General features: G+C 48.9%; 3 protein-coding genes across 7 annotated transcripts; 2 read left to right on the forward strand and 1 right to left on the reverse strand.

Annotated features, from left to right (window-relative positions):
• Positions 1 to 168: 168 nt before the first annotated feature.
• On the forward strand, positions 169 to 16,817 carry NEURL2 (neuralized E3 ubiquitin protein ligase 2). Of its 2 annotated transcripts, none has more exons than XM_061630727.1 (2): positions 169 to 866; positions 15,791 to 16,817. In XM_061630727.1, exons 1-2 carry the CDS (start codon positions 179 to 181, stop codon positions 15,904 to 15,906), a joined length of 804 nt encoding a protein of 267 aa, XP_061486711.1. In that variant the 5' UTR covers positions 169 to 178; the 3' UTR covers positions 15,907 to 16,817. The 2 variants fall into 2 exon arrangements, with proteins under 2 accessions (XP_061486711.1, XP_061486712.1); XM_061630728.1 differs by having other exon boundaries at positions 169 to 752.
• ZSWIM1 (zinc finger SWIM-type containing 1) lies at positions 6,150 to 23,145 on the reverse strand. Of its 4 annotated transcripts, none has more exons than XM_061630722.1 (2): positions 23,006 to 23,145; positions 6,150 to 21,370 (listed from the first exon to the last, which is right to left on the reverse strand). In XM_061630722.1, the coding sequence occupies exon 2, from the start codon at positions 21,222 to 21,224 to the stop codon at positions 19,695 to 19,697; it is 1,530 nt and encodes a 509-aa protein (XP_061486706.1). In that variant the 5' UTR covers positions 21,225 to 21,370; positions 23,006 to 23,145; the 3' UTR covers positions 6,150 to 19,694. The 4 variants fall into 4 exon arrangements, with proteins under 4 accessions (XP_061486706.1, XP_061486707.1, XP_061486708.1 ...); XM_061630723.1 differs by lacking the exon at positions 23,006 to 23,145 and adding an exon at positions 22,345 to 22,999; XM_061630724.1 differs by lacking the exon at positions 23,006 to 23,145 and adding an exon at positions 21,920 to 22,336.
• Positions 16,966 to 21,581, forward strand: SPATA25 (spermatogenesis associated 25). The gene has a single exon (XM_061630726.1). The coding sequence runs from the start codon at positions 17,856 to 17,858 to the stop codon at positions 18,663 to 18,665; it is 810 nt and encodes a 269-aa protein (XP_061486710.1). The 5' UTR covers positions 16,966 to 17,855; the 3' UTR covers positions 18,666 to 21,581.
• Positions 23,146 to 24,983: the final 1,838 nt, after the last annotated feature.

Here is a 24,983-nt window from a genome sequence, read left to right on the forward strand (position 1 = left end):
ACACAGTCCTTTTCTGGAAGTCCTGCTGGCAGCAGGAGCTGGGGGCATTAGGACCTGGTCAGCTCCTGGTAGCTCAGCTTTCCCTATTTGGAGACCTCAAGGGCCCTGGTAACAGCAGCTGCCTGGATTCAGAGCCCACTTAAAAATAGCCTCAGTCCTGCATGTGAGAGGCCCAGAGATGACTGCTGTGTGTCACCCGCCCACTCGGTTCCACCATGTCCACGGGGCCAATGTCTGTGTTGATCCTTCAGGCACCCAGGCTACCCGAGTGGAGAGCTTTGCGAACGGCCTGTGCTTCAGCCTTGAGCCTCTGGCACCCGGGCAGATCTTCTTGGTAGAGATTGAGGAGAAGGAGCTGGGGTGGTGTGGTCATCTGCGGGTAGGGCTGACTGCCCATGATCCTTGCAGCCTGGATGTACTGCCTGAGTACTCGCTGCCAGATCTGGTGAACATGGGGGACAGCTGGGTGTTTGCCATCACCCGCAACCACAACCGAGTCACTGTGGGCACTGCCGAGGACCAGGCAACCACCAGGGTGAGGAGTTTCCTCTCCAACCCTTATTTGCTAATTGAGCAAGTCAGGATTCCTCGGGACAAACTGGTGGGTCGGAGCAGGCCTGGCCGCTACAGCCACCTCCTGGACGACTTGTACAAAACAAATGTACTCCCTGCGACAGCCCGGAGGAGTCGGATTGGGGTGCTCTACACTTTGCAGCCTGACGGGACAGCCGACATGCATATTGTCATCAATGGTGAGGACATGGGACCTAGTGCCAGGGGTCTGCCTGCTTCCCGCCCCCTGTATGCCGTGATTGACATCTTTGCTTCCACCAAGAGTGTCCGAGTCATCCAGGTGGAATATGGCTGTAGGTATCCTGCCTTCTGTTCAGAGAAACCCCACATGAGATCAGAAAGGGTTCCCGGCACTGTAATAATGACAGAACCTTTCTTAAGGTTCAGTTCCTGATCATTCCAAAATGAGAGCTCTGAACTGGGTGGGCAAGTCGTGTGAAGAGGGAGAGAGACCAACTCCAGAAAGGGACAGGTGTTGCTGCTGGGCAGTATGAGGAAGCGTGGGTGGTTTTTTATTTATTTATTTATTTTTTAGTCGCCCATCTGGCTGGCTGTCCAGCCACTCTGGGCGACGTACAAAATAAAAACATACAAATACATTAAAACATTAAAAATCTCAACAACAATAATAAAACCTAGCCCACCCCAAAAGCCTGCCTGAAGAGCCAGGTCTTCAAGGCCCGGCGGAAGCTCATCATAGAGGGGGCATGGTGGAGATCATTTGGGAGGGAATTCCACAAAGTGGGGGCCACAATTGAAAGAGCCCTCTCCCTAGTCTAGCTGTTTTAACTGGTGGGATAGAGAGGCCTTTTGAGGCTGATCTTGTTGAGCGGCATCCCTGATGATGTTGGAGGCGCTCCTTCAGATAGACTGGGCCGAAACCGTATAGGGTTTTAAAGGTCAGAACCAACACCTTGAATTGGGCCCGGAAAACAACCGGTAGCCAGTGCAACTCCTTCAGCACTGGAGCGATGTGATCTCGCCGGCGGCTGCCTTTAATCAGGCGAGCCACTGCATTCTGTACCAGTTGCAGCTTCCGGACCATTTTCAAGGGTAACCCCGCGTAGAGCGCATTACAGTAGACTAGGTGAGAGGAGTCAGGGCATGTACCACAGATGAGAGCAGATGGTTGGGAAGGTAGGGGCTCAGCCTCGGTATTAGATGGAGTTGATACAGCGCCGCCCGGCTCACAGCTGAGACCTGAGCCTCCATGGACAGCTGGGAGTCAAGAATGACCCCCAGGCTACAGACCTGGTCTTTCAGGGGCAATTGTATCCTATTGAGCACCAGGTCAACATCCCCCAACCTTCCCTTGCCTCCCACAAACAGTCCCTCGGTTTTGTCAGGGTTCAGCTTCAGCTTATTCTTTCCCATCCAGCCATTTTCTCCCCTGGACCAAGAGAGAGAAAGTGACCCATGCCCTCAAGGGCCCCACAACTGAAATGAGACAAAGGAAAGGACGTGTAGGGAAAGTGGAGGCTTAACACTCTCCCTATAAGCAGTGTACTTTATTGTCATTGTTTTCAGATTTTTAATGTCTATTATATTTGTATGCCTATTTTGTACATTGCCCAGAGTGGCTGGATAGCCAGCCAGATGGGCGACTAAGAAATTCAATAAATAAAATAAATAAATAGAGAGGCCAGCAGTTGGAGGTTGGTGTAGCACAGTGGCAGGTAAGAGATGGAGCTGTAAATCAGGATGTTCTGGATGTGATGCTTCTCTGTCCTGAACCCACCAGGATGCCTCAACAGCCCCCTCCCCATCATGGCGATAATATTGGCCTAACTTACAAGGTTGTTGTACGTCTTTTAAGATGATGTATGTGAAGTGCCTTGAACACTCTGAAACATGCTATATGGATGTTCAGTATTATCATTGCCAAATGATCCTGGGAGGAGAGCGGATGGGAGAAAGTAGAGATAGAAAGGCAGAAATCCAGGGGGAGCCTGACAAAGAGAACCCCAAGTGTACAAGGGTTAAGATCACCTAAAGCAGTAGTTTTCAGACGGTGTTCTTGGAAATTCTGAGCTCGCATCAGCCAGCCAGCGGAGAAACGCAGCTTGACCACCATTTCTCATCTTTACCGCTTTATTTATGCATAGCTGTAGGTGAACGCTGGACGTGTCTGGTCTGTAGGCCTCACAGTCTGCGTGTGTGCCCTCAGACATGACCCACAACCCTCTGGTACTCTGTGGCACACATGCTGGGAGTCTTTTCCTGGCAGACCAACCAGTGCTGTTCCCAGGCCTGCCTGGGTTCCTAATCATGTATCACTTCAGCATACATGTTACGTGTCTGACCAAGGAGGGGTGTATTTGGCATCTTCAATCTAGAGTTTGCTGCAGTCTAAGGGTGTGTGTGTGTATTGCACTCTATCTTTACACACTTTTATTACTTGGGCGGATTAGTAAAAAACCACTGAGTCCTAATCTGGGTTCAAATAAAATGATTTGGGCTCAAGAACGCAATACCTCAAGAACCACCTCTTCCCATATGAACCAAACCTGGATCCTCATTCTTCATCTGAGACCCTTCTCTGTGTGCCCCCTCCAAGGGAGGTGCAGAGGGGGGCAATATGAAAACGGGCCGTTTCCGTGGTGGCTCCCCACTTGTCAAATGCTCACACCAGGGAGGTAAGCCTGGCACCACCATTGTCTAATTTTAGGCGCCAGGCAAAACCTTCCTTGGCTTTTGGCCCTTAATTTGAAGTGCTTCAGGTATTGGTGGTCTCTTTTAATGTGGCAGGTCTTGCAAGACCTGTCTTCATTTGTACTGATCTGTTTTTAGGTTGAGTTGCGTTTGTTGTTTTAATGGGTTTGTTATGATTGGTTTTAATCTTATTTTTGTAAGTTGCTTTGGGTTGCTTTGCAAGGAATGTGACATCATCATCATTATTAACAATACATACACAGAATGGCTTTGCAACTTGAAGCACCAAAGGCAATGTTGCAGAATGTAAGATGGTTAGTTTTTGTAATACAATATGCAGGCTATTATTATACAACCCACATTGCTTGGTCCAATAGCCTAACCTTCACTTCTTGCTCTGATGGAGATAAAGGTAGAGACAGAGAGTATAATGGTTGTCATATAAGAAGCAGGTGGGAGGAGGAATTGGGGCTCTGGTGAACTGACAGCAGGCATAGATGCACCAGGGGAAATGCTCATCTGCAAATGACACGGGTTTGGACCATATGAGGGCAGGAGGGTAACAAGATTTAGGAAATGGAGGAGACAACAAGGAGGAGGAATTACCTGTTCCAAAAAGAGGAAGAAGGGAGTGGGCTTCCTAAGTTTCACTGTGACCCCAGGGTGTATTGTCACAACTATCTACTGGGGTGTTAGAAGCACAACTCTTGTGAATGTATTTCAGAGTCTGGTGTTCATTATGTACAGAATACTTTGACTACATTGAAAATTTACCCAATGCAACTAATATTCTGATGCAAAGATCAGTACCCTTTAGTGTTTCCCCAAACAGAGGAATGGATCTCCCTAACAGAGAGCACAAAGCTTGTGTTCCCTTAAGGTTCCTGACTAATCTGAAGAAAATAACAAACGTGGAGAAGAGGCAAGGGGATGGGGTACATGAGGCAAGGGAGGGAAGCTAGCTACGTCTGGAGTATGTGTGCAGAGTCCAGCTTGGAACAGGCATTTCTGTGTCAAGGATCCATAAGGACTGAACAAAACGATGTCTTTGGGACACATAGTTGAGGTGAGGGGACTTTTGAGACAAAAGGTGGTTAGACAGAGGAGGAGACTGATCAGAAGGGACACTGCCAAACAATAGGTCAATTTGCTGATTTCCTGCAGGTTTAACAATATTAATGTCCTGCTGCAAATTAATTGGGCAGTCCTAGGGGGCAAAGGTGAATGGCAAGTACCAATTGGAGCAGGGCTGTCTCCAGTTCATATCATATTTGCACTTGAGTGATGTGGGAAACAGGGCTTACTTTTACTAAATGTAAATAGCTTTTATTAGATCACGGGGGGGGGAAGAGTCAGGCAGAAGGCGGCTTTTGTTTTTGCCACAGCTCTTGGACAGTCAATAGATGCTCATGCTTGTATAAGCAGTTGGCAAACAGTGCAGGTGTATAGTCAGCATACATCCAGAGCTTGTGCTCCGCTCAATCCCAGATGTACAAGTAACCTATTTCTAGGGAGAGGAACCTTAGTTTCCTCTCATGTGTTTGCAAAGTCCAATGCTCATTGCACATTTAGCTGCCAAGTAGTTCCAGGGCATGTACAGAATGCCAATTGAACTGAGCAGCTCAGTAAGAGGATCAAAACGGTCCATTGAGAGTAGGAACTTTAATTGCTGCTGGCAAAGAATAGGAAACTCCAGCATGAGTAATGTGATGGTTGCTGGAGGGGTAAGCTGACATGGACAGGGATCAGCCTTAGCCAGGGACTCACCAATGCCTCTGCATTTCACCTCTGAGCACTCCTTCCTTCATCTTTCTCCTATCAGCCCTTTGCCCTGTGGCAGAACCATGAAAGAGGCTCCTTCTGCCTGTTCCCCCCTCCTGCAAGTTCCTCCTGTGCCTTTGTGGCCAGTTGGGGTGTGGTGGACTGGGGGTGGGAAGCCAAGAGAAGGCCACTCCTGTTGGGCTTTTTGGGAAGAGGAGCCAGCAAGGGACAGAAATAACTTCCTTTCCTTGATGAACTTTACTTTCAGTCTTGTGCAAGAAGAAGCAAACAGGTGTCCCCTCCCTGAACCAAAGGGAGATTCGATGCAGCTGCATTCAACGTGTGGGTGGGTGGAGTGGTGGTGGGCTGGAGAGCCTTGCTGTGCCTAGCTGCATGTGTCAATGGCAAGTATTTAGACTTAATATGTTAAAAACAGTGAGCCTTGCAGAACAAGGCTGAGGAAGGGCCAGGAGGGGGCTCCTTATCAGCGCAGAGAAAGCCTGATGCCGTCTGCTTCAAGTGCCAGCTGTTCCACTCCCAAGCCGAATCCAGCAGGTCCGGGGCTAGTTTTCCCAGCTTGGACCAGGGTTCGAATCCCCACACAGCCATGAAGCTCAATGAGTGACCTTGGCCAGTCACTGCCTCTCAGCCTCAGAGGGAGGCAATGGTAAACCCCCTCTGAATACCGCTTACCATGAAAACCCTACTCATAGGGTCGCTGTAAGTCGGAATCGACTTGGAGGCAGTACATTTACATTTTTAATATTAATAAATTAATATACATTTGCCATTTATGAAGGAGTCAGAGTTGGACAGTAGAAAAATAGAGGAGTCGGAGTCAAAGGTTTGATGCACCGACTCCACAGCCCTGCTGGATAGGCCCCTTCTGGCCTGAAAAGGCTGAGGGTCCTCAGTCTGGGGAGTGTTAAAGAGGGCGGACTCTTGCCTTCATCTCGTACCTTAAGGCTGCTGGCTTTTTTCATGTATGAGAGAGCAGAGGGTGGAGTCATTTGCATATGTGTGGCTTTTTCCAAATTCCCAGTGTGAAGGCCCAAGAGGGAATTGGCGCACCTCTCAGATAAACAGGATCAATCACAGCCTGAAATCCCAAAGATGAGGAAACTCTTTATTCAAAGGAAATTGTGCTGCAGCAGAAAACTGTTCCTACGCAGTTTCTATTAATCAGCATGAAAATGTTAGCTTGAGAACGAGTTGCCTAAACATGCGTTCTCTCTCTTTTGTCTTTGAAATTGATGCTTCTTCCTGCACCCTCTTCAGGAGGGAGCACCACCTCCAGTTATCTTTTGACACTTCATGAAAGGGCAAAAAGCAAATGACCCCGTTTCAGCAAATCTGTGGAGCCTTTGGCTGTTTTCACAACGACGCTAACAGCACCTTCTCTGGGGCTGTTTGCACAAACACCACACCATTCAGGAACAGAATGTGCTCTTGAACAGGGGCCAGTAAGGCATTTCTACTTCCCGCATTCCTCCCTCCCTCCAGGAAGAACAGGAATTAATATGTGGGAATGAGAGGGTGGGCACCAATTACGCATCACCAAAAACCAGGAAGCATGTCTTTAAAAAGGAGGGCAAAAGAGGATATGCATATGCTAATTTAAATGTATTGATTTAATTTAGAAATAATGGCTACCATTTAAAAAGAAGTATGTCCTTGGAGGAAAACTGTGGCCAGACGGCCTGGTGTGCCTGTCCAGTCCGTCTGCTGACTGCTGATGTGCAACTTTAAGGACTCCCCACCCCCAGGTTCTCCTTTCATATTGCTTGATCATCATCATTTAATTGCATGCTGCCTTTCCGCAGCAGCTATGCTCAAGGCAGCTCACAACATCAAAAAAACCCGTACTTTTAGGAGTTACAAAAATAAATCAACATAAGTAGCCAAACAATAGTAATAAACAACAATCGAATGAAAACATCTCAATAAATAAAAATTAAGCAACCCCCACATACCTCACAATAATGTCTAACAACAAAAATACAAAGCCATAGCCCCAATAACAGCAAAAATGGATCTCCAAAGTCAAATCTTTTGATGATGATAATTTATTACCCTTCACTCCGAGGTCCCAGGACAGGTTGCAACAGTTTAAAATAAATATATAATTTAAAATAAGTTAAAATCACAAAATTAAATTGGACAAGGACTAGACAGGCCTTCAAATAGAGGAGGCTTTGAAAGAGAGAACTGTCCTCTATAAAGTAGGGTACATGGCCACTCTTGTTAAGGAACATGAAGCGTATCTTTATATCAGCCTTAGATACTAGCAAATTTATTTAGCACAAGCTTTCAAAGACTGGTCTTGATTTGCTAAGGCAGATATGGGGAACCTCTGGCCTTCCAGATATTGCTGAACTGCAGTTCCCATTATCACAGGCCATTGACCATGGTTGCTGGGGCTGATGGGAGTTGTCATTCAGCAACATCTGGAGGGCCAAAGGTTCCCCGCACGTGTGTTAAGGATTAGTTGGCCACCTGTTTGGAAGGTGGGCCAGTTAAGGAACCGCACATTTCTTCCATTTTTTTAAATCGAATTTTGCAAAAAACATTTAACAATAAAATAGGAAAATAATCCAGGAGAGCGGCAGAGAGAAAAGAAGTTGCCTGCAGTAAAAGGACAGAGGGAGAGAATACCACCAATGAAATGGTTTTTTTGGGGAGGCCTCTTTTGGTCCATTGTTATGCCAGCAGTAGCACCTTTAGCTGAATTTTATGTTGTGCCCACTACCAGTTTCATTAAAGTGTTAATGAGGCAAAAATGCCACCTTCTCTCCCTCCCCCCCCAGACAAGACATTCCCAGGAAAATTACACTTGCAAATAATTTATCTGCTATCAAACTGACTTTGGTCCAGAAGGATTAGACACAGAATGCCACATACTGGCCACATACGACTGACCCAGGGAGTTACGATTGCTGTTGACATTGTTGCCGTTTACATTTTGTCAAGGTCACGACAACCAAAAAGGGAGGGAAGAGGCCTTCTCATTTGAAGCTGGTTTTCTGTGGAAGTCCATTTGAGGTTCTCCCTGGAGCAGAGGTGGGAGCACACTGCCACTTCCTAAAACAAGCCCATCATATTCTGGCTGGTGTACCATCAGGGCTCTTCTCCTATTAGTTTGTCTGGTAAGATCAAAAGTTCTCCCACCATTTCCTGGACCTAATTCCAGTTATTATCTTATTGTTGGATTGTTTGAAAACTCAAAAGTGGTGGCATAGGATGGAAATCTCTCCTCCCCTCCCCAGGTAAAAAAAGAAAAAAAGAAGAACAGGGACGGAGTACCGACTGCAGGGCCCGGGTTTCAGGTTCAGTCCTAGAGGGGCCAAGGGTGGGCTTCAGAAGACTGCAGACAGCTTTGTATGTTTATATGACTTGGCAGTGGTGGGAGAGGGGAGAGGATGTTTAAATGGCAGGACATAGGCTCTGTCTGCAAAAGGCCCCAGATGCAGTCTCCAATTGTCTCCTGTTAAAAGGACAGCAGCAGGTAGCAAAGTTTGGGTAGCTGCTGCCTAAAGCAAGCCATACCTTGAAACTCAAATGAATTTCCACAGAAAATTATTGTGGAGAAGAAGAGCAACCCTTTCCTTGCTCAGCACAATGTCTCCCTCTGACCAGGGCTGTGGAGTCGGAGTTGTGGAGTCGGAAGCTGGAAGCAATCTTGGGTGGAATCGGAGTCGGTAGAAATGTACCGACTGACTTCAAAATAAAATTAATAATTTTTTTGTTTTAATGTATTTTAAGGTCTTTTTATGATGTCTTAAAGTGTTTTTAGCGTTTCTGTTTTCCGCCCTGAGCTCCTGTTGGGAGGAAGGGCGGGACAGAAATCAAATAGTAAAATAAATAAATAAATAATATACATTTGCCATTTATGAAGGAGTCGGAGTTGGACAGTAGAGAAACAGAGGAGTCGGAGTCGAAGGTTTGACGTACCGACTCCACAGCCCTGGCACTGACTACTTGATAATTCCTGGCAGAGCAGATGGTACCTACCAGGCTAGATAGACCACTCAGCTTACTTATTAGTCATTAGATTTATATCCCGCCCATCCTCCCAGTGGGAGCCCAGGGCGGGATGAGGCAGCAGCTCTTTTGGTGAGTGTTAAACAAGAGGCCACTTTTGCCCAACAGAGTCAAAAGAAGAAGAAAAAGCTCAAGATCATGTTCTTCATCAGACCAAGATATTCATAGCAAACAGTAAATGTTTTCTTTTCCAAAGGAAAAGATATTACTCATATTCAAGGGAATGATAACTCAAGTAAATCCTGTTTATTTAGAATGAAGGTCAACAGTCTTGCCTGTTTTTCATGGGGACACATTCCAGAGGAGCAGCTAAGCAGGACTTGGGAATTTTATGGTAACCACACTAGAGTTCATCCTCGCTGGAGGAAGAATCAAGTTACACACACTTATGAAGCAGTCAAACAGTATCAGCAAAGTGAGAGCTACTTGATATTTTTCAGTCTTCAGAAGCATTTAGGGTGCTGAAAAGCAGTGAACAGAGTTGGCAGAACAAATGCAGCTTTTTTTAGTAACAGGGAAGGTGAATTTGGGAAGCACAATAAGGTGAGGAGAGATGCTGCCTTCAAAGAGTAGCCACAGGATGATTTTCACCCAGGGTGTGACTGCAGCTTCACAGCTTGTCTTTGGGATACAAATACTGGCAAAGTGAATGATGAATAAATGGGCAAGTTGCTCCGTATGCCATGGAGGTCTTACGTCACCCTATGGACTGACCTTCCTCTCATGCCCCACATAGGCTGTCCACCTTTTTGAAAAGATGCACATACTGGCTTATATGTATCAATCCTTTTATATTAATAAAAATAGACATTCACAAACATTTAAAAAAAACATTTGCAAAAGTGTTCTGGAGGCTGGCTATGTGTGCATGTGTGTGGAGGTTATGCTTGGTGATGTCACAGGTGCTAACCAACAGGTACCCAACATAGCTGTCCCCACCCTGCGCCATACTTAACTATGCCGAAAGCTTGTCTGAGCTTTTCCCGGGAAATACTGGAACATTTTTATTAAACTATCTCCACCACATTCTAAATATTGTATTTGTTTTCACACTAGGTAAAGGGGAGGGGGTCAATTGGTGATATTAGCTACTGGTCAGTGGGTTCAATCAATAATAACAACAACCATTTATATTTATTAGTCACTTTTCTTGAGAACTCAAAGGGATTTACGTTAAAAACAGGAATGAAAACATCTCAAAACTACAGAAAAACAAAACCCAACTTCTCCCCACCTGACAAAAAACAAACAGAAAATTAAACTCCAAAGGTCTGGGTGAATAAAAATGTTCTTACCTGGCAGTGATGGCACCAGGCATGCCTCCCTGGGGAGAGCATTCCACAAATGGGGAGCTGTTCCTGCGCTCCCACCCTCCATGCCTCCCTTGGAGGGGGCACATTGAGGAGGGCCTCAGGTGATGAACAGAGGGTCTGGGTTGGCTCGTGTGGGGAGAGGTGGCCCTTGAGATGTTGGGATCCTAAGCAGCATGAGGTCAAAGCCAGCACTTTGACTTTGGTCCAGAAACTAATTGGTAGCTAGTGCAGCTGTGCCAGAATTGGTGTTATGAGTTCCAACCATCATGACCTGGTCTGGCTGCTGAGTTCTGCACCAGCTGCAGTTTCCAAACTGTCTTCAGAGGCAGCCCCTTATATAACTCATTGCAGTAATCTAGCCTAGAGATCCCCAGAGTGTAAGCAACAGAAGTTAGGCTATCCCTGTCCAGATTGGGTGGCAGCCCAGCTACCTCCCTAAGCTGACAGAAGGCACTCCGTGCCATCGAGGCCACCCGGGCCTCAAGCAGCAGTAATGGATCCAGAAGGACCCCCAAGCTGCACATCTTTTCCTTCAGAGGGAGTGTAACCCCATCCAAAGCAGGCCATGCCCCACCCACCTGTCTAGGGAACCACCCACTAACAGAGCCTTGGTCTTGTCTGGATTCAGCTGCCATTAATGAGGCCAGACATCAGTCCCATGCATCCACTGCCACACTGCAGATATGAAGAAGTAGAATCGCATATCATCAGCATATCACTGTCAACACACTCCAACATCCCGGATGACCCCACCTGGTGGTTTCATGTTGATGTTAAGGAGCTTGGGGGATAGATCTGAATCCTGTGGGACCCCACACTGAAGGATCCACAGGCCCAAATAACAGTCCCCAAGTGCCATCCTCTGAAAACAACCATCCAAGTAGGACTGGGACCACCGCAGAGCAGTGCCACCCCCCAACTCAGCCGTTCCAGAAGAAAACTGCTCAGAGGTCAAGGAGGATTAAAGGGACACACTCCCCCCCTCTCTCGATAAACAGGACAACCAAGGCAGTTTCCGTGTCAAAACAGGCCTAAACTCCAATTGAAATGGATCTAGAAAATTGGTTCCATCAGAGAGTCTGGATCTTGCCCTCAACCACATGCTCAAGAACCGTGCCCAGGAAGGGAACATTGGCGACTGGCTGATAATTATTTAGATTTTTTGAATCCAAGGAGGGTTTCTTAAGAAGTGGTCTTACCATCCCCTCTTTTAGGCAGGCGGGAACCAGCCCTCTTGCAAAGAGGCTTTAAACGCCTCCATGGGCCAGCAGGCCACCCTTTCCTTGCCAGTTTTTACCAGCCACTTTATCATTACTGCATTTATTTATACATCATGCTGAATGCACATGGTGCTTTATAGATTTTCAGTGCTATGAGGGAGGGGTTGAAATGGGAGAGGAGTGGTAGTGGCATAAAGGGATGCAGCATTTAAGAGACAGGCCTCTTGTGCCAACAGACCTAGGCAACTGTTTAAAATGTCTCTTGAGTAGTCAGTCATTTTAACAATTATTTTGCATTGCTTTTAAATGTTTTTATGCTGCCGTACAGTGCCCTGATGTTTTGCAAAAGGGTGCTATAGAAATACTTTGATCAATCAAGCAGAAGACTTTGGCTATGGCTCAGAGTGGCAGAACTGGAGGCACACAGGATGCAGGTGGGGATATAAAGGTAGAGGCACAGGGGGAGGCCAGTCATGGAAAGCTTGAATGGTGAGAGCAAATAATTTGTACCAGACTCAGAAGAGAATTGGAAACTAGGGAAAGGATCTAAGGAGGGGAGACATCAAGTGGGCTGAGCGATGCAAAACAGGCAACTGACTTTGGCAACAAAGTTCTGAGGTTTGAGAAGGGAAGGCAGGGAGGTTGAATTGCTATAGTTGCGGCAGGAGATGATGAGTGGGGGAAGAAAGTGGATAATGCAAAGCTTTTCTCCCTCTCTCATAATAATATAATCCACTGAGGTCATTCAAGGAAGCTGAATGCTGGAAGATTCAGGACAAAGGAAAGTAGTTGTTCACACATCACATAGGTAAACTATGGAATTTGTTCCCACAAGATGCAGTTGGATGGCTTTAACAGAGGATTAGACAAATTAATGGAGGATATCATTCAGCTACGAGCTATGATGACCATGTTCTGCCTCCACTCTTGGACGCAGAATTCCTCTGAATACAAGTTGCTGGGAATTGCAAAAGGAGAGGGCTGTAATGTTGAGAGCTGCGAAGCTTGTAGACTTTGGGGGCAATTTGTGTGTTGGACCCTGAGTGACAGCCAGGAGGTTGAGAGATGTTGACTGGAGAAGTGCAAGGCAATTGTTTTAATAATTTATTTGTTAATTTGTATTATGTATGCAGTTGTATTGTGGCTTTCGTGTATATTTTTATATTTGCTGTTGTTTTATCTGCTGTACACCACTTAGAGGTTTCTATATATATTAAGCGGTATAGAAAAGGCTTAAATAAATAAATAGTTGTACTCAGGTTCTGCTTATGGGCTTCCCATTGGAGCACCTGCTTGGCCACTGTGAGGAAAGGGATGCTGGAACAAATGGGCCCCCTTGGGCCTGACCCAGCTGCAGCCGGGTGCTTCTTATGTCCTACCAGAGAGGGTGGAAAAGAGTATTATGCAGGGAGTATCAACACAGCAGAGAGAACTGGACATGGGGAGCAAGGGAGAGGGAGGAGCCAAAGATCCGAGGCAAGGCTGTGGTCCTTGGTGATGCTGTCAGCAGACACACAAATGAATCAAAGAGGAGGTGGCGGCTTGGGAGGAAAGATGCGTTGCTGAACAGCAATGAGACAGCCATGCAAAAACATCAGAGGGGCAGCTGGAGATGAAGAAGGAAAGGTCTTAGCTGGAGAGGCAGAACTGGGGGCCTCCACTGGAAGACACGAGGTGCCGAGAGCCCTGGGGCTTGATAAGCTCACCCAAGGGCAGAACAGGAAAGAGAACACAGGGCCTGAAGGAATCCTAGCAGAGAGAGGGAAAGCAGAGGGAAAATTGGTCCAGCTTAAAGAAGGAATGAGAGCCAGTGTGGCATAGCGGTTAGAGTGTTTGACTACGACCTGGGAGACCAGGGTTCGAATCCCCACACAGCCATGAAGCTCACTGGGTGACCTTGGGCCAGTCACTGCCTCTCAGCCTCAGAGGAAGGCAAACATCCTCTGAATACCGCTTACCACGAAAACCCTATTCATAGGGTCATCATAAGTCAGAATCTCCTTGAAGGCACTCACATTTCCTTTTCAAAGAAGGAATACACCGTTCAGCAGACAGGAATATAAGAAGTGAAAACAGAGTAATAGCAGAAGTTCTAGAAATCACAAGAGTTGAGGGGAGAGAGTGTAAAAGGTGGCAGCGGCTGAGGAGACTGTATCCCAACTAGACCAGGCATGGGGAACCTGCTGTTTAGATATTGTTGGGACTCCAACTCCCATCAGCCCCAATGATCAGCGATGATGATGGGAGCTTGAGAGCTCCCACAGGTTTCCTGCCCCTGCTTTATGCCTAGCTGGTCTCTCGCCCCCCCCTCCTTCTTAGGAAGCAAACTGGCTGAGGGGCAGCTTTTTCATTTCCTCACTCAAGAGTCTTTCAGACTGAAGAATTAAGACCCAGATTGAGAACAAGAGTTTCTCAGAGTGGATCGTGGCATGAAAGAAGCACAACTGCCCATGGTGTGCACATTCAGCCGGAGGCTGCCTCTAGGGAACAGGTTTGGCAGGAGGGGAGGATGCTCTTGTGCTTAGCTCCTGCTTGTGGGCTTCCCATAGGCATCTGGTTGGCCCCTGTGAGAGCAGGATGTTGGGACTAGATGGGCCACTGCAGGAGGGCTAAAGGCTGGTTATGGCACAAGCCTTCACAGGCTTCCCTGGCACTATAATCCCGGCAGTCTCCGGAGTCCCATAGCACAATCTGTACACTTGTGCTGCAAAAGTCAAGCACAGCTCCTCCTTGGGAACAAACTCCAACTCTTGCTCAAGATTAGTGAAGGAGAGAACCACAGGCCCAGCTGGTGATCACTATGAAAAATGGCTGCCCTAAATCTGCCACAGGGATCTAAATGATATTAGATGCCCCAAAGCAGGGCAAGAGGGAGGGCGCTGGCTCAAGGCCCTTCTCTAAAACCTCGGCAAGGTCAGATTCTGCCATTCCAAATTTCTGTTTCTGCAAAGTCAGTTTAGCTTCCCAAGAACATGCCTGCAAAAAAGAAGAAAGAGGAAGGAAGCTGCCTGTCCAGAGGCAATATGAGTCTGGGAGGGGAAGGGATCAGAAGGGTTATTTGGGGGCTTTTCCTCACCAAGTCCTGGTTACAACAAGCTGAGAGCATTATCCACTCCAGCTTTCAGAACACCCCCCAAAATAGTCCCCCCAGGTTTGAGAGGCCTTGCAGGGTGACTCTGATGGCCACAGAGCGCCTGCCTTTTGATGCACATGTTCCTTTCAGATGTCAGGAAGTTGAGCTCCCCAGCAACAGGCCAGCCAGAAAGAGGTGTCCCTTAGTGAACAGATGGGCTTCCTAAGGGCCACTGCAGGCCAGGGTGAGGTTAAGCCCAGACGCTGGTTCTGCTGTTGACTCTGGCCAGGCCCTGCTATACGTAGTTCAGTTTTGATCCTCACAACCTGCAGTTCAGGTGCTATCATTCATTACACAAGGAATGACAAATGTTCCATTACCTGAATTGGCATATAAGATGGAAGCAGCTCAGTTAGTCCTTGCAGTCTAAGTGAAGGAGCCTAGGTAACTGTAAAGAACAGTATTAGGATAGGAATATGCTGCAGAGAGAATGTGGCCCGTTTGTGACACTGGAAATGCTGCCAAGATGAATCAGTTTGGCAAAATGCCAGACAAGCCACTGACCAAAGAGGCAGAGAAAAGCTCATGACAAACAGGTAAGAACAGGAATTGTCTCCTCGCTGTACCCCGGGAAGGAGCTCCCATGCCCTTCTCACTTGTTTGCCCACGGGGGGGGGGGGATTGCAGATGGAGAATTGCAGGGGAAGGTCTTGCCAGGAGAACAAATTGGGGCTCGCTCCATGTGCTGCCAGGCTGAACTAACCCTGTCCAAACCATGACAGCTCAGCAGCCCAGCCACAGAAACTGCCCCTCTGCCCTCAGTGGGAGGAACTGGAGAGGAAGGTGGCAAGCCTCTGCGACTGTGCCCTTTCTCTGGGGCAGGGAACATGCCATTCTGAGCACTCTCTGCCTATGGTGTATCTAGAGCTGCAGGGATGCTCCCTCCTTCCCAACTGCACTTCTGTGGCCGTTCTCAACAGCCACGTTGTCACCCAGAGTTGGGAAGGGGCATTCCAACAGCTCTGGATGCTCTTTTTGGTCCATGTCTTGGTAGGGCTCAGATGGGTACATTTTCCAGAGAACAGGACTGAGTCCCAAGCCACACACTGAGGCTGCGTCACAGCAAAGGCCACTTCTAACTGTTCTTTTCCATTCAGTCCCCTCCCTGCAGACTCTTTGCCGGCTGGCCATCCAGAAACACATCGCCCACCGACTGGACATTGATGGGCTCAACCTCCCCCCAGTGCTGAAGAACTTCTGCAAATACGAGTGAAGCAGCCAATGCGCCTGTGCACCCACTGCCCAAGTCGCCTACCCAGGAGACCAGTCTTTTTCAGAGAATGCACATGAACAATTAAACAGTGGTGAAGCCATGCTCCATCTTGGCTCCATCAACAGAATGCAAGGCTTGTGGGCCTCAGTTCCAATGTAATCCTAGGGGCAGCCACCCCTATGCCACAAGATACTCCCTGAAAAGACAAAGCTGCTCGTCAAACAACAGGACCCAGAAACGGCAGGAGAGTTCCGAACTAAGGAGGATTTGATTTTCAGACTGCAAGAAGATTTAGTAGCAAGCAGCGCCAGACTGGAACTACTGGCCAAACAGACATGTACTCAGGGGCCTAGAGGCTGTTGCTATGGGGAAAGAGTGGTGTAAGGCACAAGGCAGTGGACTTCACTGTAGTTGTGACAGTTCAATAAAGACTGCCTGAGAAAAGAGCAAGAGGCATCCTGGGCATGGTGACTTCACTGCGGCCTTGGCTGCCTTGCCCTCAAGGGCTCCTAAGCAAGGGATATTTTCTGTTTCATTGCTGTACACCGCCCTCATACTGCAGAATATAAATATTTTTATAAACAAACAAACAGATAGCCTGGTTATGGAGACAGGCTTAGAAAGATGCAGCGCCCACTCCGGGCCACCCGAGTCGGAAGAGGCTTAGCCACCCGACTGCCCCCCTTTCAAACTCCCCCAGGAACTACGCCTTGGGCAGAGGGGCAAGGCAGTGGCTGCATAGTGGCTCTGTGTGACATAAGGGCCAAGCCCTGTGACACTGGTTCTAGAATGGGAGGAACTTAAGGACAGGCACAGCACTGGAGCAGCAGCAGCAGGAGAGGCCGGCTCTCAGCTGACACAATGTCCTATTATGGGATGGGGAAAGTTTCCTCAGGCTTCTTTTCATCTCTGAGTCCAGGTAACGGTTCCTTTTTGCTCTCCAAGGAGTTTTGTGCAGACAGCACCTGCTCTCAAATTTACGACCAGGCAGCTGTCTGCTGTCAAGTCCAAATGGGATCAGGTCCCCAAGCAGCTCAAAATGCCAATGGAGGAGAAGCACATCCGTAACGAACAGGCTGGGTTCCATTTCAGGTCTGCGTACGGAAGGTGCCTGTTAGTCGCACCAGGGAAGATAAATGCAGAGCCCCAGACCTGCTCACTTCCAGCCCGTTTGGGTAAAAGGAGTTTGCTGTCTCCCTGCCAATTGTCCCCCCCCTTCAGAAACAGCATCACTGGGCAGAAGCATCTCCCTTCCCACAACCCTTGCATGTCCTGTACAAGTCACATTTCACCTGGGAGAGAAACAGACACTCCTCTGCTTCTGGGCACGTATCCTTTCCTATTCCTCCCCCTCCAAATCCGGGGGGGGGGCTCATTACACTACCCCAAAGATCAGTGGTTGTTCCCAGTGGCACAAAGGTGGCCACCCTGGGTCCACACACCTCTTCAGCAAGGCCTGACAGCTGGACCCAGTATGCTTTGTAAACTGCTAAGAGGTTTTCCACAATCAAGTGGTACATAAATCTGTGAAATTAAATAAACACATAAATAAATAAAAGGGACAAGACTAGGAGGAAGGCCCCACATGCAACCTCTCCTAGGTTCTCCTGGGGTGGGGTGGGGAACAGGGAGCCAGTGGAATGAAAATCAGAGTGCTTCTAAGCATCTCCCTCTTGGGAAAGCTGTTTATGCAGCATGTGGAGGCAAGAGAATGCGTGGGCAATGGAAACAGATACTGACAGCATGTAAGGGACTCACACCCTTCATCTGCTCTGTCCTCAACCTAGCCTGAAAATCTGCCCCCCCCATGACTTTGCCACACCTTCTCCGTGCCGTTCCACCTCAAAGGATGGAGTGTGCTAATACTCCATCTCACCCACCTCCCACTATGGCCTCCCTGCTCTGCTAAGGAGGACAGCTGAAGAAAATGCCCCAGAACACCCCAGCTGATGTTCTTCCCCCCCACCTTTTGCACAGGAGAATCCAGCAGCAGAGAGGTCAAAATGGCACCAAGCAGCCTGTCAGGCCTCTGCTCTGGGATACCGAGGGAGACCCCTGCTCCAGTCGGGCTCTCCTCCGCTGTAGGGCTCCTGAGGAGGCAACTGCAAGCCAGACAGGGAGATCCGCTCCACTTCAGTGCCACCCAGCTGCTCCAGGAGCCAGACGTCAAGCAGCCTTGCGGGGGAGCCTGCCGCTCACCAAGCGCCCCAGGCCAGGGGATACCAGCAGCAAGGTGGGAGCCACACAGGGGTCTCTCTTGCAGACAGCGTCCCCCTCAGGGACTGGCACAGGAATGTCCCAGGGAACATACAGGCGACAGGTGGCGGTGCCTCTTTTCTGCGCCACCGCCCCACTCTCTCAGCCAGCAGCCCAAGGATTTTGCCCCGGCCAGGTGGGGCTTCTTGCCCAGTGAAGTCTTCCTTATGTCAGCACAGTTTGGCAAAGACAGAGGGGCACAGCCAGGGCTGCACCTGACCCCCAATATCTGCATCTTGACCTTGGCCATGATGATTGCTGGCATCCCCACAGTCCCCGTGCCAGGGGTGCGCGAGGAAGACATGATTCATGCTGCTCAGTGTTTCATGGCAGAGAAACTGGAGCCTGCAGAACTGCAAGGGGAGGCAGCCCACAGGAGGAGGAGGAGGAGATGGGCTTCAGTGCAGCGCCTGGGGCCGTCCAGCAAGAGGGGGCAGAGGCAGCGGAAGAGGGCAACCCACAGGGGCCTCCTGCCTCTGTTTCTAGAACAGCTGGAGAAGTAAGAGGAGGGGAGAGACGCTCTGCAAGAGACTCATGATTCTGGTTTGAAAAGCCTACATAAAAGTTTGCACAAATGAAGTGCTGTGCTAGTCTGTCCTTCCATTTCAGTAACCAGGTTTTTGGCCACATGCCCTGCCCCCACCCTGACCTCCAAAAGCCTAACTAGAATTTGCCCCAGACAGAAAATGGGGTGGTTATACAGCTAGGCTCCCTGGGACATAGTGGAAGGTGTAACACAGCGCTCTCTGCTCATGTCCCAAACTGCAGCGCTTGCCACTTCCTGCAGCCACGGCCCATCTCCCCTCACGGCGTCTCCCACAGGTCTTGCTGTGTCCTTCCTCCACCACAGTTTCCAGTCTGACACAACACACAACTGGGTGCTTCTGCCAACTCTGGCACTGGCTTGCTGCCTGGCAGAGTACAGGAGGCCAGAACTAGCCAAACTGCTCCTGTGTACACTTGCAGAGGTGCCCCACCCTGTTTCCTCACTAGAGCAAGAATGATAATTAATGGCTGATACTGAGAAATGACAAACAGGAAAGACTCATTTACTGACAACCTGGGACTTTACCAAAGAAAGCCATGCTCTTGATGGGATATTTGGGGGGGGGGGGGCTTTTAATAATTAAAGGGAATAGGACAGCAGGAGTGGGGGAGGCCAGGCCATCTTTGCTGTGCAGAATTGGGGACACACTGGTGCCTTTGAGCAATAGTAGTGGAGAGAGGCGAGGGGGGTCGAGCTTCACAGGATCTCGGGCCAGTGACCAACCACAGTTCATGTCAGGCATGCCCCGGCCCTCTTCTGAGTTGTCTGCAGAGTCCCACACAAAAGCACAGGTTTGCGTGTAAATGCACCATCTTGGACTGTGCATCAATGCTACTCTCACAAAGACACTCAGATCACAATGAAACATTAACCTTATGTTTCTAACTCTTCTGTGGAGACCACAGCTAGAAGACTGCTTCTGCGGGGAAGAAGCTAGGCAGAAGGGTCTGCTCCCAGGACAAGGACCAGATGCCCCAGACCTTAATTATAACTTCACCTGCACGTAAGGCCCAATCCAGCTATCAGCCAGTTCACGAAGGGTGCTGTACCTGCGATCAAACTCCTCGTGGCTACACTGGCTCAGAAGCCGACTGATCTCCACAGTTAGAAATGACACAGCCAGGTACTTATCTAACAACTCATCCCATGAACTCCTCAGGACCTCCAGCAGGCCATCAGTGCTGGTCTGCCCTGTTTGAGAGACGCCATGCCCCTTGCGCCACCGCACAGGGATCCTCTCTGGCTCGACATCCTTCCCTTTTGAGTTCAGCACAGCCAGGACATGCCTGCAGGGCAGCTGGAATGTTTGGCTGAAGTGGCAAGTGCAATTGTTGAGACCCTTGAGGCGCACAACCTGGGCATCTTCCAGGAGCTGTATGTTGACAGTGTCTTCATTGGTTCCCATCAAGTATACAGAACTTTGGACAACTGCAAGTTCATTCAAGCACAGCCTGGCTGCAGGATCTGTACAGATGTCACTCAGTGACTGCTTGATCTGCTGTTCAGCCTCTTCTAAAGTGATCTCTATCTCTTGCTTGCAAGCTGGATCTTCAGCAGCAACCTCTGCCTTTTGCGTCAGAGGATTCTGTGGGGCTGTTGGAGGAGGATCCCGAGGAAGGAGGGGCCTCTGAGAGTTCACAGCAGATGAGTTAAGTACCAGCAGGTTCTGAACAGAGGAGATATTCCCACTGAGCAGGGTGGCTGGGCATGGCACAGTCTCCAAGGAGCTCTTCAGAACACCCTTCTGGTAATTCTTTGCTATGCTGGTGATACAGGTATCCAGGGATGGCCCTAAGCAGTAGACTTGACTTAAGCTGTGCGTAATCATCTCCAGATCTTTAAAATATTGACTACATTCCCCCCAGGTCCGCCAGCGGTGCAACGCCCAGATCTTTTCATTGAGCAACCAGTCTTTGTGGAGCTGGGGCAACAAGTTTGGTTTCACAAAGTCACTCAAGATGGTGTACATCTTTTTCAAGTTACTCTCGCTGGGGGCGCACATAGCATTCCTCAAGGCACTCAGGATCAGCCTTTCCGTGTGGAATTCCAGGGAGACCTGGTGGATCTTGTGCTGCAAATGTTTGCATATATGGAAGACTGACAGTTGGACATCTGCAGAGGGGAATGCTTCTGACAGTGTTGGCAGCCACCGGAAGCGTGGATCAACAAGGAAGGTCTTGATCTGCTTCCATTCAGGATTGAAGGCCTTGAAGGTGTGGTACATGTGAGCCAGGCCTTCTGCCGACTCCCTGGTGGGGACTGAAAAGTGAATCACTTTGGTCATCTCCCCTTCAAGCTTCAGGAAAGGCTTGTCCACCATGAACACGTAGAGGGCCTTGCCCCATGGGTTGTGTGTTCGATGAATAAGCACAACCTCCGGGTGATTTATGAAGACATCCCTCATTAGGATAGTTTGAAAACTGATGGACTCCAGCTGGGAGTTTTTGTCCAGCTGGTAAGCCACCAGTGAGCCACAGTCAAAGCTTAGTAGCTCCTTCACAGTGTCAAGGGCCATCACTCCCCAGGGGCTGGATGGACTCTCTTCTTGAACCTCTTTCTTGTAGAGCTTTTTCAGTGATGCTAATCAGGGAAAGAGTTGGTGTTTCTGCTGCTCTCATGCAGGTGCTAAGAGCGATCAAAGCTCATCTCAGACTGCAGGGCCTAGTGGGAAAGAAAAATGGTTAAACAAAGACAATTTTCCCGATGGGTGCTGCTGTTCTGGTGTGTTAGATTTTATCTTCATTGTTTTTGATTTTTAATGCCTACGTATTGTATGCCTATGTTGTACGTCGCCCAGAGTGGCTGGACAGCCAGCCAGATGGGCGATTAATAAATTCAATTAATAATAATAAATAAAAGGATGCCCAGAATAGCCTCCAGAAGGTGACTGACACGAGTATTTTACATTATGCAAAATAATGACGGGAAATTTGGGGTTCTTGGACTAGGGGTCCTTAAGGAATTAGAGAACACGGGCTTCAGGCAAAAGTAGGCCTTTATTCTATACGAGCGTAAGCACGGACAGCCTCCCTAAAGCAACTGGTGAGGACTACCACGTGGCACTGGCAGCATAGGCCTTTTATACAGTTCAAAATAAAGCATATGAAACTATTCCACCAATCATACAGTTACCTTAAAGCATTACATAAGGGTTCCGACTTTCTGCAGTATTTCTAACCCAATCAGGTAGTTTTTAGGTAATTCTAATACCTAGATAGAAGAGCGTATGTGCAGGTAGACTTCCACTGAATACAAGCACAGTCCTATTCCATTGTTCTGCTGTCCCCTTGACTGCTGTTCTTGAGGCCAGTTGCTTCCAAGCATAACATTATACCATTGTTACTGGTATCCCAAGCATATCCAGCACACTTGTTGCTATAGGACTTACAGAAGACTGCACTTCTTCTTTATATTGTTTAATATAAAGGTTAACCATAAACAGGCCTATTGCTCTGTATAATTTTTCTATTTCTTATACTTCTTAAAGTATATTTCCGAATTTTTATATGGATATTGCATTTGATGAAGCTGCACTCATACTACTGGACTGTTCGGGTGCATCTCTACCAAGTTGTCATTTGCCCACGAACATCCCATCGTCCTGCTCCACTAAGAGCAGCGAACTATCTTCTCACCACAGGCCAGGGCAGCTGGGCGGCGAAAGACTCCCGGTCTGAAATCCTGGAGAACTGCTGAAAGTCAGCTTGGCAATACTGGGCCGGCACAAGGCCGCTTAGATCATAGAATCACAGAACAGTAGAGTTGGAAGGGGCCATCAAGTCCAGCCCCTGCTCAATGCAGGGATCCAAACCAAAGCTTCCTCGACTCCCATTTCAGCCAGCTCCTCATTTCAGGGCCCCGGCCACGAGAACCCCGTTTTGTTTCTGCGTAGGGGAAGGGCCGCCGCTCAGGGGCACAAACCCCTGTGCTTTGCACGGCAGAGCGGCCCTCGCGGCGTCTTCTCCAGGAGGGCTGGGGCCAGAACTCCCCGCCTGAACTCCTGGAGGGCCGCTGCTGCCAGCCAGAGCAGGCAACACGGAGCAAGGTGGACCAGGCATACGCGGGATGCCGCCGCCGCCGCCGGGTGGAAAGATGCCCCGGAGGCTGGCGGAGGGGAGGCCGAGGACGGCCTCACAGGCCTCAGGGCAAGACGCTACCCCGCTGGGGTGGGCGCAGACCGGGAGTGCGGTGGGAAGCGCCCACCCCGGGGGAAGGAAGGAAGGAAGGAAGGAGGCGGCCTGCGTCCGGGGGTGGGCCTCCCGCCGGGTCTCTCCCGCCCCGCTCCGCGTCCCTCACCGGCCACTGGCGCCGCCATTTTGTTTCCTCCCAGACTCCGATGCCGGCCCCGCGCCTCCGCCAGCACCAAGTGAGCGAGTGGCGAACGCACCAATCGTAGACCGCCGCCTCCAGACTGTCAAACCGTGCCCAGGCCCTCCTAACCAATCAGAGCTTGGGACACCGGAAGGCGGCCGCGGCTGAGTCGTCAAGGCAACTTGTTGACCAATAGGAACTAGTGAGGGTCTGCGGGTGGGTGGGAAAGCGGCGTGCTCACGTGACGAAGAACGCTTGGCTTCCCGCCTCCATTAAAGATTATTTTTGGGAGGGGGGGAGGTGTCTCGTTTGGCCCGGCCCGTCACGGCCCCTGGGCGGGCCCCTCTCCCGCCCCCACGTAGCGGTGCCCTCTTCTTCTTCCTCCTGCTTCTCCTGGGCTCCCTTCCTCGCCGGTGCGACGTCTGGAGGGCGCAGCGTTGGCCACATCCGCATGGCCACAAGCCCAAGGAGGCAGGCCGGTTTTTCCGGCAGCAACAGGCCTCTGCTGGGTCAGGCCCAAAAGCCCGCCCAGCACCCCGCTTCACACGGTGCCCACCCAGATGCTGCCTACTGCCGCTCTCCAGCGATTGGTGCTCTGGGATAGGCTGCCTCCGAAGGCGGAGGTTCCAAAGAACTATTATGCTTTAAGTTGGATTCCTGCGTTGGGCGTGGGGTTGGACTCGATGGCCTTACAAGCCCCTTCCAACTCTATGATTATGGCTGCCAGCTGTTGATGGTCCACTGCTCTCCCCCCGCTGTCATTTGTCTGATTCCCCTTTTCAGGGAGTGGCCATCGCTTCAGCTTCTAGAACAAAACGCTGGATCGCTTTATGATGCCGTTGTGTCTTGACTCTTCCTTGGTCCAATCTGGAATCTATTTTCTATTGATTTCATTAGACTGATGCAAGATTCTTTAGCACAGGACTGAGGTTCACAAACTACCCCCCACCCCATGGAAATTGGTGGCCCACTTAAATGATCTTTCTCCCTGTTTAGCAATTGTAAGTGCTGTGCTAGATGCTAAAATATATTTTTTAAACACAATGAAAGACAGAAATAAGAGCATCAATAAAGAGATAACAAATAAGATAAAACTAAATAAACAAAACGAGTTGCTGCCACTTATCTGCAGATTTGAGGCTTTAAACTTAGTTGACAGAACCAGAAGAACTATGGAGTGAAGCAAGAGACGTTATCAGGGAAGAATGCAAAAAGACAATACCTCTCGTTAAAAAGAAAGACCTCAATGGATGACCGAAGAAACTCTTAAAATGGTTAAAGAGAGAAGCAAAGCAAAAGCAAAAGGAGAGAGAAACATGGTTAGAACCCTAAATGCAACAATACAGCCGCTAGTACGTAGAGACAAAGACAACCATTACAATAGTTCTTGTATAAAAATAGAAGAGAACAACAAAAAAGGTAAAACAAGAGCCCTATTCCAAAAGATTAGAGAAATGAAAGGGAAATTTAAACCACGAGTAGGGATGTTGAATAATCAACAGGGGAACACACTGACTGACCAAGATGAAATAAAAGGAAGATGGAAGCAATACACTGAAGAACTCTATAAAAGAGATGCAAGGATGACAGATTCATTCGTGGAGGAACCATATGATGAAGAACCAGAAATTTTAGAATGTGAGGTGAAACCTGCTCTTAAAATACTTGGAAGAAACAAATCACCAGGAACAGATGGCATACCAACTGAGTTGCTACAAGCTACTGAGACTCAATCTGTCCAAATTTTGACAAAAATGTGTCAAGAAATATGGAAAACTAAACAGTGGCCCACAGACTGGCACCATTCAATATATATCCCAATTCCAAAGAAAGGGGGTCCCAGAGAATGCAGTAATGATCGAACTATTGCCTTAATCCCATGCAAGCAAAGTAATGCTCAAGATTCTACAACAAAGGCTCTTACCATATATGGAGCGAGAAATGCCAGATGCCCAAGCTGGAT

This window comes from Rhineura floridana, chromosome 6 (assembly GCF_030035675.1).
Source record: "Rhineura floridana isolate rRhiFlo1 chromosome 6, rRhiFlo1.hap2, whole genome shotgun sequence".
NCBI classification, from domain to species: Eukaryota; Metazoa; Chordata; class Lepidosauria; order Squamata; family Rhineuridae; genus Rhineura; species Rhineura floridana.